This window comes from Salvelinus namaycush, chromosome 5 (genome assembly GCF_016432855.1).
Source record: "Salvelinus namaycush isolate Seneca chromosome 5, SaNama_1.0, whole genome shotgun sequence".
NCBI lineage: Eukaryota > Metazoa > Chordata > Actinopteri > Salmoniformes > Salmonidae > Salvelinus > Salvelinus namaycush.
In genome coordinates, this window is record NC_052311.1 from 38,575,919 (window position 1) to 38,594,069 (window position 18,151).

Sequence of the window (18,151 nt, forward strand, 5' to 3'; positions counted from 1 at the left end):
TACATCTTTGACTTCTGGAACGTGAAATGACACTAAAATTTGAAGTATTATCTTTGGTTTTATATGCTATCTGGAAGAAATCTGAAAAAAAACATCAGTGCATTAACGCACTGGCTTAAATTCTGTGTGTTGACGGCAGTTCTGGAGAGAAAGATGTCGATGAGGCGACCGAGGCAGGAGCTTATAGAACAGGGAGTGCTGAAGGAGCTCCCGGAGAATGGTAAGAGTGCTGCCACTGGTGATGTCACTCACTCACCTGATCCCCACATGACTCAATCAGCCAGTTCCAGTTGGCTCACTAACCCTTCCACTTGCCCCTAAACTTTGAATGTTTGGCGAAAGATTGCGCCGGAGGGCGAAAGATGGCGCCGAAGGGCAGGGCTGCCGTCTTATCGGCTCTTAACCAACCATGCTATTTTGTTAGTTTTTTCGCGTTGTTCGTAACTTTTTTGTACATAATGTTGCTGCTACAGTCTCTTATGACCGAAGAGCTTCTGGACATCAGAACTGGGAATACTCACCTCAAATTGGTCGAGTCGGACGCGAGGGATATACTACGGACACCCGACCATGCCCAGATCCCCGTGATTCGCTGGAAAAGTAAACGTAGGTTTCACGGAAAGAAATCAGGATGCCTTGTGAGGGTCAGGCGACGAGTGGCTAATCTGCCCTTGCCTTCCGTTCTGCTAGCTAACGTTCAATCGCTGGAAAATAAATAGGAGGAGCTGAAAGCACGTATATCTTACCAACGGGACATTTAAAAACTGTATCTTATGTTTCACCGAGTCGTGGCTGAACGACGACATTAAGACCATAGAGCTGGCGGGTTATACACTCTATCGGCAGAACAGCAGCCTCTGGTAAGACACGGGGCGTGGGCCTATGCATATTTGTAAATAATAGCTGGTGCACAATATCTAAGGAAGTCTCAGGGTTTTGCTCGCTTGTATCTCATGATAAGCTGTAGACCACACTATCTACCTAGAGAGTTTTCATCTGAATTTTTCGTAGCTGTCTACATACCACCACAGACCGAGGCTGGCACGAAAACCGCGCTCAATGAGCTGTATTCCGCCATAAGCAAACAGGAAAACGCTCATCCAGAAACTTGCAAACTATTACAGACTACAAAGGGAAGCACAGCCGAGAGCTGCCCAGTGACACGAGCCTACCAGACGAGCTAAATAACTTCTATGCTCGCTACGAGGCAAGTAACACTGAAACATGCATGAGAGCATCAGCTGTTCCGGATGACTGTGTGATCACGCTCTCCACAGCTGATGTGAGTAAGACCTTTAAACAGGTCAACATTCACAAGGCCGCTGGGCCAGACGGATTACCAGGACGTGTACTCCGAGCATGCGCTGACCAACTGGCAAGTGTCTTCAATGACATTTTCAACCTCTCCCTGTCCAAGTCTGCAATACCAACATGTTTCAAGCAGACCACTGTAGTCCCTGTGCCCAAGAACAGTAAGGTAACCTGCCTAAATGACTACCGACCCGTAGCACTCACTTCTGTAGCCATGAAATGCTTTGAAAGGCTGGTCATGGCTCACATCAACACCATTATCCCAGAAACCCTAGACTCACTCCAATTTGCATACCGCACCAACAGATCCACAGATGATGCAATCTCTTTTGCACGCCACACTGCCCTTTCCCACCTGGACAAATGGAACACCTATGTGAGAATGTTATTATCTATTCTTTAATAACTCTACCTACATGTACATAATAACCTCGACACCGGTACCCCCCGCACAATGACACATTGACTCTGTACCGGTACCCCCTGTATATAGCCCCGCTATTGTTATTTACTGCTGCTCTTTATTTAGTTTTTATTCTTATCATTTAGTTTTTTAGAGATTTTCTTAAAACTGCATTGTTGGTTAAGGGCTTGTAAGTAAGCATTTCACTGTAAGGTCTACACCTGTTGTATTCGGCGCATGTGACAAAAAAAAATGATTTGATATATGTAAAGTGTAAGCAACATGGTGGACGCTCCACCACTACCCTACATATACCTATCCAGACCCTTCAGATCTGCAAACATTTAAGGGTTAGGGCAGCCAAGGGGGAGGGAGCAAATTGAAAATGACTTTATCTTTATCAGACGAAAGTCCAGGGCTATCACACCTACACAGACAGCATTACTGTCGATGACAGTAACAGCTTCAAATTCAGCACACTCAATGGCAGTTGAAGAAAGGCAAATTCACTCTCATGCTCCCTTTTAAACAGTATAACTGTATATTTTGGTAAGAAAATGACATATCGTTTTTCTTGAGCTGGGGAAAGTGGAACGAATTGCACCCTGCAGCGAAATAGCTTTTAAAGTCAGTGTGTTCTGTGCTTTTACTCTGCCGGCATCAGTGTTGCAGAGGCCCGTTTATTAAACATATTTCACTCCATGGGCAGAGCTCTGTTCCAGAGCTGTTGGCAGTTAGGACACCTTTCTCAAACCTTACATTCTGAATAGGGCTGCGAAATCATGTCCAGATGCACCGAGGGAACAAATCCAAAAGTCCATCCTGTGCCCTATTTCAACAAGCCAATTAAATTTGACCATTTATACTCAAATATGCAGAACATTTTGAGTAGAGATGATGGCTTTGTTAGATTTCTGGCTAACCCCTCCCTCACACTTGGTTGGCGACTCAAAGTAGTGTAGTTTATAGATCTTCTCATGTGTGAGTGATGATTGTCTCTGTATGGAAAGTCTCACTGCTTGTATCCATTTTTGTGACAGAAGGGGACGATCCTCACAGCCCCAAACAGCCCTACGTGAAGAATGGCCACACCCTGCCCGTGGGTGGAGGTGGTGGAGGGGGCAGAGGGCAGGAGAACCAGACAAGACCCCCCTCAGACTCTGGGATGAACCCCTCAGACTTTAAGATTAACCCAGCCTGGCTGCCCCAGCCAGAGGACCGCAGGGTCCGCTTCCCCCCGGACGTAGACCGCCATGGGGACCAGGGTGGCCGCAGAGGCTCCGGACATCAGGAGGAGGGACGGCGAGGAGGTGGAGGAGGACTGTCCCAGGGGGAGGGGAAGTCGAACATGGTCTGGCAGGGCCAGATGATGGGCCAGGTGCAGGGGATGGGACAGGAGGAGGGTAGACGTGGGGGCAGACTACACCCTTCTGACGGAGAAAAGCGGCCGGGCCTGCAGAAGGCGCCATCAGAGGACGGAAGGAGGAGTCGCCCCGCTGAGACAGCATGGAAGCCCACCCTCCCCCGGCACGCGTCCGCAGAGGAGGGAAGGGCCCGTAGAGGTGAGCTATTAACACTGGCACATTCTTTTACTTTTAGATTTGTATGTATTGTTGTGATTTGTTAGATATTACTGCACTGTTGGAGCTAGGAACACAAGCATTTCGCTACACACGCAATAACATCTGCTAAATATGTGTATGCAACCAATCAAATTTGATTTGACACACACACACCCTTATTCTGTGGAGTAGGGTGAAGCTGTCCCTAGACACTGATCTAAGGTTTGTGTTTACCCCCTACTACCCTACATTTGAAAAGGATCAGCTGATCCTAGATCTTTGCATAAAGGCAATTTCTACCTGGAGCCTGGTTTTCTGACTGCCCCCCTCCCTCCCTCCTTCCAGTCAGTCTTCCTCCTCTTCAGTCCTCTGGTTTGGGCCCAGATATAGACAGAAGTCTCGGAGCCTCTTTGCTCCCCTGAGTCCTGCTCCAGCTATGCGTCTTATTCAGGAACAGAAGGGAATAGAGGGAATAGCTCATCCTCTCCTCCTTTCGTAATTAATGCGGCACTATCGTTTTAACCATTCCTGCCCTTAAAAGCTAATGCCTCTCAGCTCAACCGTAACCCTGCTGAAGAGCTAAAGCTAATTGATACCATTCCAGCTATTACACACTGAGCTAAATGCCATTTAGTGTCTGCTGTTTCTTTTCGATATTATGCTGTTCCTGATTTATCTTAATCTTCTCGCTTTCTCTTTCTCTCTCTCTCCCTCTATTGTCTATTTTCTCTCTCACTCCTGACACTTCCATTTCATCCCTCTCCCCCTCTCCTTTTCTCCCCTTTTCTCTCTCCCTCGGTTTTCTCTGACCTACAAGTGCCTTCAGAAAGTTTTCACACCCATGACTTTTTCCACATTAGTTGTTACAGGCAGAATTTTTAATTTATTCAATTTAGATTTTGTGTCACTGATCTACACACAATACCCCATAATGTCAAAGTGGAAATATGTTTTTAGAAGTGTTTACAAATTAATAATAAATGAAAAGCTGAAAAGTCTTGCGTCAATAAATGTTCAACCCTTTTGTAATGGCAAGCTTAAATAAGTCACTACAAAGATACAGGCACCCTTCCCAACTAAGTTGCCAGAGAGAAAGGAAACTGTTACAGAGTTTAGAGTTTAATGACTGCGATAGGAGATAACTGAGGATGGCTCAACAACATTGTAGTTACTCCACAATACTAACATAAATTACAGAATGCAAAGAAGGTAGCTTGTACAGGAAACCTGTAATCCAACACAACACACCACGGAGTACCACTCTTCATATTTTCAATTGATTAAACTAATCATGTAAATTTAATTAACTAGGAAGTCAGGGCACCATGGAAAATCTTCAGATTACAAAGTTATAATTTTCAGAATATAACTCTTCAGATATTTTAATATATGATCAATTAGTCTTCTATTAATGAATTATTCTTTACCTCACACCAGTCATCTGAATGTCGTAAATTGTTGGTTATCTGCACAAACCCAGCCTTTACTATAAATCATCCATACACCAATTTGCTTAATCATTTATTTACTAACTAACTAAATAATCACAGAAATGCATAAACAAACAAACCGTAGATATTGGTTACTAACAATGATAGGGAAGATTCCCTAGTGGGCTAAACCGATATGACGGCTTGGTGGACAAAGGGAAGGGGGTGTGAACTGAGAAAGAGCGGGAAAGACAAAATGGATTCATTACACAGTCTATAATTATATACATTGAAATGCTAATCCTTCGCACATGAACGCTCACTCATTTGGGAATAATTGCAATCAATATATATTTACGCCCATATGTCGTTGTGATCTTCTCTGTTGGAATCATCAGTCCGTCTGCGGGAGAGTCAGTTCATCAGAGAGTCTCTGGTTACTCATGGTGGTAGCTCTATCGGCGGCTCCTGATAATGTCGGTTGTAATGGATACATCAGGCGTCCTTTGTTCTTAGAGTAGATGTTTCGGCGGTTGTCGGTATTCGCATCCCAAGTTTACATAATTTCTAGCTGCAGACTAGTAATTTGTATCTAAGATTTGCTCTTATTCTATAGGGATCGATAGTCTCAGAATTTAACAATTTCCAGGCGTGTAGCCAATGCTCCACATGGTATCGTTTTCTAATCTTGGTACTCAAACCTGTGCCACCTCAGCTTACACCGAGGTATGCGTGGTCTTAACTATTCGCAATCAAAGCTCACACTGTGGGTTTGCTTAGTCTGAAGAGGATTTTCTTAGGAGGGGCTTTTATTCGTAACAGTAGAAAAGGCGGTTCCATGACGCCAGATCATGTCTGCGCTCACGGGGGCGTGGCCGCTGACTAGTTAAACAGGGACAGGGAATACAATTCTATCAAAATGAAAGGTTAACATCACATTACATTATTTCACAAAGAGTTTCATCTTTACTCATTCATTTTATACAAGAATTAGATGCAAACACCATAATTGAGAAATGTACGCATTCAGATTAGTAATGTGTGTTTCCTGTACTCCATGAAGTCACCAAATGAAACACACTCAACATAACTGTCCCTTAAGTGTCCATTGACCCTTCCCACATTCTCACAAGTGGACATATAGTTTCATTTTCCCATTTTGGGGATTTAGGAGTTCGGCCACGTGAAATCCTTTGTTCACTCTGTGGTCTCTCTATCTGCATGAAAAGGGGAAGAGAGTCTCCACCAGGAATTTACGACCTGAGATAATAGAACCTGGGTGTAGGAGAGAGTGAGAGAGGGGGAAGCCACTATCTACACCCAGAAAGGGCCACGTCATGACTGAGACAAATTCACCTTTCATCAGGACAATTACCTAAAACACAAGGCCAAAATATACACTGGGGTTGCTTACTAAGACAACATTGAATGTACCTGAGTGGCCTAGTTACAGTTTTGACTTAAATTGGCTCTATGGCGAGACTTGGAAATGACTGTCTAGCAATGTTCAACTTGACAGAGCTTGAATATTTTTTAAAGTATAATGGGCAAATATTGTCCCATCCAGGTATGCTAAGCTCTTAAGAGTGTCAGAGCTGTAATTGCTGCCAAAGGTGATTCTAACATGTATTGACTCAAGGGGTTGAATACTTATCTAATGAAGATATATTGCGGATTTATTTTCATAAATAAAAATAAATAAAAACAATTTACTTTTTTTTCCACTTTGACATTGAGCATTTTGTGTAGATCATTGACAAAAAAAGGACACATTTTAATCCCACTTTGTAACACAACAACATTTGAAAAAAGTCAAGGAGTGTGAATACCTTCTGTGTTTCCTCTTTTCTCTGTGAAATCAGCATGTGATAAAGACTTGTCTATAAATAAACTTCAGCTTTGAGAAATGGCGTGGGATAAGAAGCAGGGTTAGGGGAATGGGGGGAGGGGGGAGGGGGTTTGGTAATTACAGCACTGTTTGTCTACACAGCTGATCCCCTGATAATGACAATACACACCGACACACGCACACACACACACACACACACACACACACACACTAGAGTGGCTGAGTGAATGGCACAAATTGTCTCAGTGCTCCAACCCAAGACTGAAACATTTATGTTTTTTAGGGAGATGCATAATGTGATGAGATAGTATCTTTTCCATTATTGAAAGAAACAAACACGCTCCAAAAAGCCTAGCAGTGTGTAGCGAGTTGCTTTGTGTACGGTCTTTGACACGAATGCGCCCATGTGTCTCTTATGATGATGATTAGTTATTAAATGTATAGTGCTCTTTAACACATGTATGTTATGTAACATATGTCTTGTGTGCTGTGTGTTTTGCAGAATCAGATAGCCATTTTGTTCCTGACCCAGATTCGCTGCGGGATACTCTCCGAGAGTCGCTGCCACCCAAACAGTCCGTTATGCCCCCCAAGTGGCTGATGAGCTCCACCCCCAAGCCCGGCAGCGAAGGGTCACCCTCACCCCACACCCTATCCAACCACCCTGCAACCACATACTCTTCCTCCTCCTCTTCTTCCTCTGCAGTTGCAAAGCCTGCCCGAACTGTCTCCTCTGCAGGCGCCAACACCCAATCTTCAGCAATAGTGTCCCTTGCTCCATCCTCCACCCCCCAGGCGACCAAGCAGCCACCCCTCCCCCTGCCCAAGCCTGTCAACAGGGGCGTTAATGCTGCCATGTTGGGTGAGTAGTAGTACTAGTTGTGGTGGTTGTAGTAGTAGGGGCCTGTTTAATCACAGAATGACAGAATTAGCCAATGAGATGCCAGGGGAGACCAGGTGCAGCTTGCATCAATGCACACACACATTCACTCATGTGCACGTGAGCACATGCACAATCAGTGGAGCTTCCACGTGTAACTTCTAGTCACGTGTCATATGCATACATGTCTGCAGAAGACTCATGTTACATGCATAGGGGTTACTACAAGGAACACGTGTGCACGTTGCACCCATTCTCTCACACACACACACACACACACACACACACACACACACACACACAGACACACACACACACACACACACACACTTTGCCACTCTCATCCTTATAATGATGTTATCCCTGCGGCTCCAGCAGCTGTTCCCCAGCCGATGACTTAATAAGACTGAACTATTTTAGACAGCAGCAGCAGAGCAGATTTTCCCTGGCATTGTACTCTCCCAGGACCCCACTGACTCTGGTGGCTCTGAGCCTGCTGCTGCTCAGCTCCATGCGAAGACAATATTGTTGTTTTTGTTTTTACCAGGGGCATTTCTCGTCAGGGGAGTCTGACTTTATTCACTGTTGTTCTCTTTGAGATCTGATACGCCTATTTCCTTAGGACTGTTTAAACACATTTTTTGTATATAATTCCTGTATCATTATTACATGTAGGTTGGTTGGTTGGTTTAGCCTGGAGCTAGTAGGCTTGGAAGTCATTTGCCGTGCGCTCGTTTGTCACCTGTTCGCCATCTATAGTCTGTCAAGCTATTTCATATGTACGTTCTAGAATGTGTGTAGACATTTCAGCTGTCATATTATGTAAACAATTCCGATGTATTAAACCATGTCGGATATGTTAAAAAATGGGGCATAGAATACTCTGAAAAATGGGGGCTTTTCATGATGTAGTCATGTAGCAGGAAGGAGAAATGACATTAAGAAGTTGCTTCGTTGATAAACTTTCTGCATTCTTAATTTGGTAGAATTACAATACGTTCAGTTATTGTCTACAATTCATTTTAGCCAGTGCATTTTGTTAGGTAATGTTCAAACCAAGGTTATCATAAACTCCTGGGAAAAGATATGGGATACTTGTAGGTTTTGTAGATTTAAAATCTCATCCGGCATGGTACTGAATATGCAATCATTGCTTCCCCAGCTGTTGTTGAAACATATCAAACTGTATATGAATGCTAGCTGAGCCTGTAGTGACTGTTTTCAAAGGTATTTCAAAGGTATTCCACTAGTTAGTTAGGAATATTCCTAACAGTTAGCTAGGTACAGAGTGATTACTTCCAACGGCTAACCTAGAGGGCCCGAAACGGAAGGAGTTTTGATTTCCTCTCTTCACTTTCCCCACTTGGTGCCCCTCTCACAGCCCAGACAAGCCCCTCAGACACTTAGCGTAACACTCTAATTACACAGACCCTCTTCTTCTGGGTGCTGGTAGTGCGTTCAGTGTAAGCATATCCACCTTGGTCGTGTTCATTAGACACCACACGTTTTAAAAAATGTCTGAAACCAGGAAGGACTACCTGGACTGTTTTTAAAATGGTGTGCTACGGTGTGCCCTAATGAACATCACCCTAGTGTATGTGTAGTTATGGTGACCAGATATTGGAAATTAAAATCTGGGATTTTTTTATATGGGGCTAGTTGTGCAAAAATGTAGAAAAAACAATGGCATGGAACTATTGTTAACTATGAATTTTCGAAATATTCCATTCAAATACCTGTATTAATTATAACACAGACATTGATTACCCCTCCACAGTTTTCTTAGGCTAGTCATTTTACAATCACCTGTTTAGTAGCCTGGGCCCTCATTTATCAATGTTGCATACGAACAGAAATGTTTGTAAAACATGCGTGTGATCATTTCTATAATTTCTAAGCAAGGTGTGGGATTCAACAATTTGTACTTAGTTGAAGTCGGAAGTTAGATTGGAGTCATTAAAACTTGTTTTTCAAACACTCCAAAAATGTCTTGTTAACAAACTATAGTTTTGTGCATGACACAAGTAATTTTTCCAACAATTGTTTACAGACAGATTATTTCACTTCCAGTGGCTCAGAAATGTACATACACTAAGTTAACTGTGCCTTTAAACCGCTTGGAAAATTCCAGAAAATTATGTCATGACTTTAGAAGCTTCTGATAGGCTAATTGACATCACTTGAGTCAATTGGAGGTGTACCTGTGGATGTATTTCAAGGCCTACCTTCAAACTCAATGCCTCTTTGCTTGACATCATGGGAAATTAAAAGAAATCAGCCAAGACCTTAGGAAAACAAATTGTAGACCTCCACAAGTCTGGTTCATCCTTGGGAGCAATTTCCAAATGCCTGAAGGTACCACGTTCATCTGTACAAACAATAGTACGCAAGTATAAACACCATGGGACCACGCAGCCGTCATACCGCTCAGGAAGGAGACACGTTCTGTTTCCTAGAGATGAACTTACTTTGGTGCGAAAAGTGTAAATCAATCCCAGAACAACAGCAAAGGACCTTGTGAAGATGCTGGAGGAAACAGGTACAAAAGTATCTATAGCCACAGTAAAACGAGTCCTATATCGACATTGCTCAGCAAGGAAGAAGCCACTGCTCCAAAACCGCCATACAAAAGCCAGACTACGGTTTGCAACTGCACATGGGGACAAAGATTGTACTTTTGGGAGAAATGTCCTCTGGTCTGATGAAACAAAAATAGAACTGTTTGGCCATAATGACCATCGTTATGTTTGGAGGAAAAAGGGGGAGGCTTGCAAGCTGAAGGACACTATCCCAACCGTGAAGGATCGGGGTGGCAGCATCATGTTGCTACAGGAGGGACTGGTGCACTTCACAAAATAGATGGCATCATGAGGCAGGAAAACTATGTGGATATATTGAAGCAACATCTCAAGACATCAGTCAGGAAGTTAAAGCTTGGTCGCAATTGGGTCTTCCAAATGGACAATGACCCCAAGCATACTTCCAAAGTTGTGGCAAAATGGCTTAAGGACAACAAAGTCAAGGTATTGGAGTGACCATCACGAAGCCCTGACCTCAATCCCATAGAAAATTTGTGGGCAGAACTGTAAAAGCGTGTGCGAGCAAGGAGGCCTACAAACCTGACTCCGTTACACCAGCTCTGTCAGGAGGAATGAGCCAAAATTCACCCATCTTATTGTGGGAAACTTGTGGAAGGCTACTCGAAACATTTGACCCAAGTTAAACAATTTAAAGGCAATGCTACCAAATACTAATTGAGTGTATGTAAACTTCTGACCCACTGGGAATGTGATGAAAGAAATAAAAGCTGAAATAAATAATTATCTCTACTATTATTCTGACAATCTGACATGATATACTTGAGAATGTGCGTACATTTAAGCACACCTCTGACCATGTGTACACACAGCACCTTGTGGTAGAAAAGTCAAACTGCTAATGAAATACCATCTGCCAAATGGTGGAGGAAGGATTGACATACTGGACCAAATTATAAACTATGAAGAAAAAAGATAATACATGAATAGTTTATTCATGTATTTCTTTTATAGACACTTACGTTACTAATCGTTTTCTCAGGATGCTATCGAATTCATAAACATGAAACCATTTCAGCCTAATTGAATAATAAAGTCAATTAGAAAGAGTTGAATGTAAGGTTGAAGGCAATTTAGTTAAACCAGTTAAATAACATAAAAGGCAACACTGAGCATTTGTGACTTGTTCAAAACAACAAATCTTGCATTGCTGGAGGATCTGGCACAAGCTGCATTACGCAGGGAGCGTGTTTTCAGTGAGTGTGCAGTTTTTTTTGCTGAGAGCGACGCTTGGCTTATTAGTAGATTTTGTTTTCCAAGGCATATTTTATTGTATCTCTGCAACCAACTCTCTCCAGTATTAGAAAGGGAGACGAAACGCACCAATGCCATCCCAGTGCGTACCCAAGTCCTCTCCACCCTGGGATTTTTGGCCACTGGAACATTCCAACGGGATATTGCGGATCGGTCTGGCATTTCCCAACCAACCATGAGCCGACTATTGCCTGCAGTCCTTCATGGCATTATTTAATTGACCCCACAATACATACAGTTTCTGTACACTGCTGTGCAACAGGCCAGAGTGAAAAGGGATTTCCATACCATAGCTGGATTTCCCAATGTCATTGGAGCAATTGGCTGCACCCACATCGCAATTAAAGCACCATCATTGAGCAAATTCAACATCGTCAACAGAAAAGGTTTCCATTCTGTCAATGTGCAGGTCATCTGTGATTCACATTTGGCTTTGTTGAATGTAGTGGCCAAATGGCCAGGTGAGACACATGATTCATTCATTGTGCAGAACAGTTCAGTCGGCCTTAACCTCCAGGAAGGAGCTGTTGGGGATGGATGGCTTATTGGTAAGTGACTTATGTTTTATTTGCCATGTTAGACCTCTACTGGGAAACAATATCTGAATGTTGTGTTCATAATTGCAGGAGACCGGGGCTACCCATTAAAAACATGGCTGATGACTCCCCTCACAAACCCCTCAAACCAACAAGAGGCAGGGTACAACCAAGCCCACGTACGCAGAAGAACAGTGGAGCGCACCATAGGCCTGCTGAAAGGGTGTTGGCTGTACTTGTCAGGGACAGGAGGCACACTGTAAGATTTGCCGCTGAAGATTTGCCGCTAGCAAGATTTGCCGCTGAAATGATGTGCCTTCAAATGCCATTACGTGAATGTAATACAATGTGCAAATTCCTTTTTAGGTTTGCTACATTGTCAAGGATTGCAGTGTGCTCCACAACATTGCAATCAAAATTGGCATTACACTGAATGATCCACCCAGACTCGATGAGCCCATGCCTGACAGGGAGTGTTTCCCACCACCCATAGCTCTGGCACTGAGGACAAGAGTCAATATCACACAAAGGTTTTAGGTATCTGTTCTTCCAAATATTGTAATCAAATCGACAAGGAAAACATATTTACATTGCACCAGTATTTGTCTCTCAGGCCGTTGCATACATCCTCCATCTGCTGTTTGAATCTAAGAATTGATGTATTGATCTCGTTGTTTCAGGACTGCGTCAGTCAAAATATGCGGCACAGCTGAAGCGCTTGCCAAAGAGGACACCCTTCTTGTAGGCCTGGGGATGGCTGAGGGGTCAGGCAAATCACCCACGTCTGTAAAGATTTCATGTTTTGTAATTTTGGTTATATTCATTTTGTTACATTTATTTTGTTATATTTATTGTCAAGAAAAAATATTTAGATGTGGGCCATGTCTGAATATGGTTGCGAAAATAAAGCTTGACTTACCAGCAGTTGATGTGTCTGGTATTCCTTCAGGGTCTGGGAGAGGGTCCTCAGTATCACCTTCACAAATGATGCCAGACACTGAGGTCTCTCCAATTATGCTGCCAATGCGCTGGACAATAGCAGACAGTGAAGAGTCACTCTACCCTTCTCCTGTTACACTTATATCTTCCACTTCGGTGATGAAAAGTTATATTTCTGATGTTTTTTTTCTTTGTTTTCTTTGATTTCTCCATGTTGGCGGACAAAAATTAGTGACATTTCTTGCAGATTTGAAGGGAAGGTTTGTGACCATAAATTGTTATTTAGGGCGGTTATTTATGTAAATGAGACTTCACGTGCACTAGCAGAGTGTTTTAGAACGTGTCTGATTTATCAAGGCCTACTTACAGGTGTCTGTAAATCAAGCATACGAGCGATTGATAAATACCAACTTTTTTGTATTTGTACGAGTAAATTTAGAAGCTTTTCTACGCAACATTGATAAATGAGGGCCCTGGTGGGCATGGTTGTTCATGCGGTGGTTACATGTTTGTATCAATGATCAAACGTTCTCATGAATGGTCAAACAAGTTTGGTACAGGGAGAGACAATTTGTACATGCAAATCTGACTGGATACAGCATTTTGATTATTGAAATATCAACCTCAATGTAACTTCACAGTTGCATCTTTCTTTCTGAGGGATAATCGGGGATATTTTCAGGGACAGCTCTAGCCGGGGACAGGCCACTAAAGTTGGGGACTGTCCCTGTAAATCAGGGACGTCTGGTCACCTTATACACACTGTATACATTCAGCCAGCCTATATGAGAGCTGAAGGCCTGCGTGTCGTACCTCTCGTCCCCCGCCAGCCTCCACTCTACAGGGGGGTGTGAACCAGAATGACTCCCAACTGCCCCTTTACTGGTCCTGCTGGAAACGCGAGGGCGACTATGACGTCTACCTGTCCCTCCCTGTCTACCTGTGTCGGCGGGACGGCAGAGGCCTGCGGTCAGGTAAAACAAAGGATGCCCACCAATGCCCCTCTTCACTGGCATCGACGCAGCAATGGTGCCCACCCTGTCTCTCTAACGTCTTCCCGAGCCTGCGTTGTGTGTGTGTGGCTGTATGCCCCCCCTGTTTACGTCAACCTTCTGGTCACCTGCGTCATCATATTGCATCATCCTGACTTGAAATGCCTCATGCCAAATGCTACCTGGATGCCACTGCTGGACTAACCTATAACGGCCTGGATTGAGTGCTCTCTTATGATCATGCCACGTAAGGGTAAATGAGAGTGAGGTGTGTGTGTAAGTGGGTTTAAGTGGGTGTATGTGGGTGTCTGAGCACCATATGTGTACTACCACCTCTGGCATGTGAATGGGGGAGTAACTGAGTCTCCCATGATGGCTAGCTGTGGCTGCGCAGCGCAGACAAGGCTGCCCCATAAAGGCTAATCCACACATCTGCTCTGGAGCAAGAAAGGAGAGAAGGGCAGATGAAGGGCTTGACTCTGTTTAAAGCAGATGTTATAGTCCAATCCAGTATACTGCATGCTTCATGTCTGGCGCTTAAATCGGTCTGCTGCTGTGATCTATTGTACTCCAATGCAGTATGTGTCCATGGCTTTGTATTATAATGCTATTTCATGCTGACACATCCGTCAGCAACTGCATCAAGCTTACATATTTAAAGGTTTGCATGCAATCGCAAAATGTCTATTCCAGCTTGGTTGAACAGGTTTTTTTTCATAATTCTCAGTTCAGAGATGCTAAGAAGCGATGGATGCATACTGGCCAAATCAATTTGTGTATGATCTGTGTGTGTTCTAGAGCATGTGTACTCACTGTAACCTTGATGGCCACATGCACCCGTTTGTAATGTAAGACCCTGTCGGATGCACTCATGTGACCTGGGTTTGTGGATCTATGCATTCATGTGGACTCAGTCATGTGATCTGGGTGTGTATATCCATTCATGTGCACTCACCCATGTTACTTGGGCTTGATCTTACATGTAAATGGAGACGTAAACAAGCATGTGCACTCACTTGATCCGCAGTTGAAAGCCCAGATTTAGGTTAATAAAGTAAGTGAACATGTGTTTTTATCAGTGTGTGTGACACCTTCAATAAACTGTGTTTCTCAATCCCACAGGCAACCTCACCCAGGCCGGTACCAGCCTTGTGCCAACTAAGCCCTCCCCACCGATGCCCCCCAAGAGGACCACCCCTGTCACAAAGCGCAACCCGGAGGACCCCTCTGCGTCCACCCAGTCGGTCCCCACCCCCTCCCCCTCCCTGCTATCTCCTGAGGACCATCATAACCACTCAGTCGGCTTCCAGATGCCTCCCCCGTCCCCGCCCTTACCCAACTACATCCCCCCTTCTCCCTCCCGCCAGCATCTGCACGCTCACTACCTCCACCACCAGCACTCCTACCAACATCCCATCCCCCAGCCCTTGCTCTTTGACCCCCCCAGCCCCACCAGTGAGCCCCCCCAGCGTCCGGCCCCCGTCCCCCTGCACATCATGATCCAGAGGGCCCTGTCCAGCCCCGGCCAGGCCCAGCCACATCCCGACGGCTCCCAGCGTTCAGCCCACTCCCTGCTCTTTGAGACGCCGCCCGAGTACCAGGGGGACCGCGGCCGGCCCCTAGCCGTCAGCATCCAGCCTCTGAAACTGTGAGTCCTGTGGATATTTCATCAATGTTCTAGACTTGAGTAAAACACACACCTCAAACATTAGGTGTAAAGTTGGCAAGACCTTGTCTAGGACTTATGAATGAATCTAGCCACACAATGTTTCTGTGATGCCAATTATTTATTATCAGCTCCGTCAATAATATGTGACTGGCGGCTTTTCCTATTTCTGTTGAAAACTCATCTGATCTCCATCGCTCCATTTCTCTCTCTTTCCCTCCTCTCTCTATCAGGGCTGAGGATGACTACTCTGAGGAGGATGACGATGAAGATGATGATAATGATGATGATGATGAAGAGGAGGAGTACGATGGGGAGCTTCCCCAGCCAGAGCTGGAGCCACGAAGCAGGAGGTGCATGGTGGGAGAGCCCTGCATCAACGTCATCCCCGAGGGGCCCAACAGCAGTGAGGAGGAGGAGGAGGAAGAAGAGCAGGACCTGCAAAGGGAAGACAGCGACTCGGACGGGCCAGTGCTCTATAAAGATGAAAATTCAGACGAGGATGAGGAAGATGAGCCTCCACCCAGTATGTATCTCTGTCTCACTTGAATTGGGTTATGGATAAACATTTATACTCAGATACAGCAGCGTCTTTAAAATACTGTCAAAATAAATATGCCACCTAGCAGACTCGGTGGCATATTAGAAGTGACTTACAGTAGAGTGAGCGCATACTTTTTGTATGTGACTATAATCCCTGTGGAAATTTACCCCCGATTTGGCATTGTTAGCACTGCACTCTTACCAATTGAGACACACAGGATACCTACACAGTACCAGTCAAAAGTTTGGACACACCTACAGTGGTTGCTCCACTAAATGTTTTGCGATTATGCTGCCGGATTTAGAGGTAATTTGTGGTTTAGTACGGTACCCTGCGTCACTACTTCATTGCTCCAGACCAGCGCAAGGGGGAGTTAGAGCACTGATTATGCATGAGTAGGTGTGTTCAAACTTTGGACTGGTATTGTATATCTTTGTATACCTGACTACATCTCTCTGTGGTTCTTGTTCAGGTGCTTTGGCCAGCAGGGTCAGAAGGAAAGACACGTTAGCTTTGAAACTGAGTAACCGACACGCCCCAGAGAAACATGCTCGAGAGGACAAGTCCAGCTGTCACACCGAACGACGCACTCCGGGACACACACCAGGTCACACACACCAAGGGTCAACAGGGCTGACATGGCAGAGCAGGGAGCAATGGGAGGCCATACGCACACAAATAGGCTCTGCACTCACAAGGTAATAGATAAAGCCACACAGTCTCACTATCGTTTTCTTCTCGCTCTTTCCTCTTCTCTCCACATATACACACACCAAATCTAACACAAGGTTGATGTGAACTTCTATCCTCTAGGCGTCTCAGCCAGAGACCCAGTGCAGAGGAGCTGGAGCAGAGAAACATCCTTCAACGTAAGTCTTTCCTACTCCCCATCACATTTTTTCTGACCGGTGAAAACTTTGTGGTGGAGGCATGGAGCGCTTGCCTTCACCCGTCCGATCATGTCTAATCAGAGAACTTAAAGGAAGGGAGGAAGGAATAATGCACTTTTATGGAATTAGAATGGGGCCTAGGTTTTCACCTAATCACAGCTCAATCCCCACTGGTATTTCTCTCTCAGTAAGGATTCTTGTTATTTATATAAATGAGGCCACATTCCAAGAGCATGAGGCCACTTCTTATCAACGTGGATTAGATTTTTTTTATCTCAGTCGGTGTACTTGTGTATTTGTACCTAGTACCTTTATTAAATCCCATTGTAAAATCCTATTTTTGTGAAATAGACAGCAATTGCACAATTTGGTTCATGTCTGTACAGGGTTCTAAACATTGGCTTGACTCTCTCCTTTCCAGCCAAGAACCAGGTAGACAGGCAGGCGGAGGTCCGAGAGATCAAACGTAGACTCACCAGGAAGGTAAGACCAGTGACACACACACGCACTACTGTTACCTGTAATAATATATTTCTCTCATTTAACAGAACATTTACGTACAGAGGATTAACGAGTGAATTGATATAAAACAAGCTGAGAGAAGGTAGTCTTCTTCAAGGGAGACTGGCAATGAGGCCCTTTATCTACTTCCCCAGATAAAGATGAACTTGTGGATACCATTTTGGCTTTCAAAACTACCTCTAACTTCTTTCATACAGAACACAAATTCATCTGACTCTGGGGAAATAGATAAAGGGCGTCATCCCTTTAAACTCTTCATTTAACTCCTCCTCTAGCTGAGTCAGAGGCCCACGGTTGCTGAGCTACAGGCCAGAAAGATCCTGCGCTTCCACGAGTATGTGGAGGTCACCACAGCCAATGATTACGATCGGCGAGCGGACAAGCCCTGGACCAAGCTAACACCCGCCGACAAGGTACAATCAGCTGTCAATGCACTTACTTATTGACACCAGTATATCTTATTGCCCAGTAATGGAAGTATATATTTCAGTCTTTACTTTAGCAGTTAGATGCTCTCTTATGCAAGTCTTAACTGTATTAACTTTCCCACCTTCGTCCAGGCTGCCATTCGGAAGGAGCTCAATGACTTTAAGAGCTCTGAAATGGAGGTTCATGAAGACAGTAGGATCTATACAAGGTACTTCCTCAGCCTATGGACAACATGAAGTTACAGTGGGGCAAAAAAGTATTTAGTCAGCCACCAATTGTGCAAGTTCTCCCACTTAAAAAGATGAGAGAGGCCTGTAATTTTCATCATAGGTACACTTCAAAGTGAC

At 44.4% G+C, this 18,151-nt stretch overlaps 1 protein-coding gene across 1 annotated transcript in view; it reads left to right on the forward strand.

Moving 5' to 3' along the window:
• LOC120047101 (phosphatase and actin regulator 4B-like) overlaps nt 1-18,151 on the forward strand; it is a 32,891-nt gene that overhangs the window by 11,511 nt on the left and 3,229 nt on the right. Inside the window, exons 3-12 of the mRNA XM_038992641.1 lie at nt 140-220; nt 2,755-3,276; nt 7,058-7,417; nt 14,876-15,401; nt 15,653-15,945; nt 16,436-16,661; nt 16,777-16,832; nt 17,275-17,336; nt 17,651-17,788; nt 17,936-18,012. Of these exons, the coding sequence (XP_038848569.1) occupies nt 140-220; nt 2,755-3,276; nt 7,058-7,417; nt 14,876-15,401; nt 15,653-15,945; nt 16,436-16,661; nt 16,777-16,832; nt 17,275-17,336; nt 17,651-17,788; nt 17,936-18,012 (2,341 nt within the window). The remainder of the gene's footprint in view (nt 1-139; nt 221-2,754; nt 3,277-7,057; nt 7,418-14,875; nt 15,402-15,652; nt 15,946-16,435; nt 16,662-16,776; nt 16,833-17,274; nt 17,337-17,650; nt 17,789-17,935; nt 18,013-18,151) is intronic.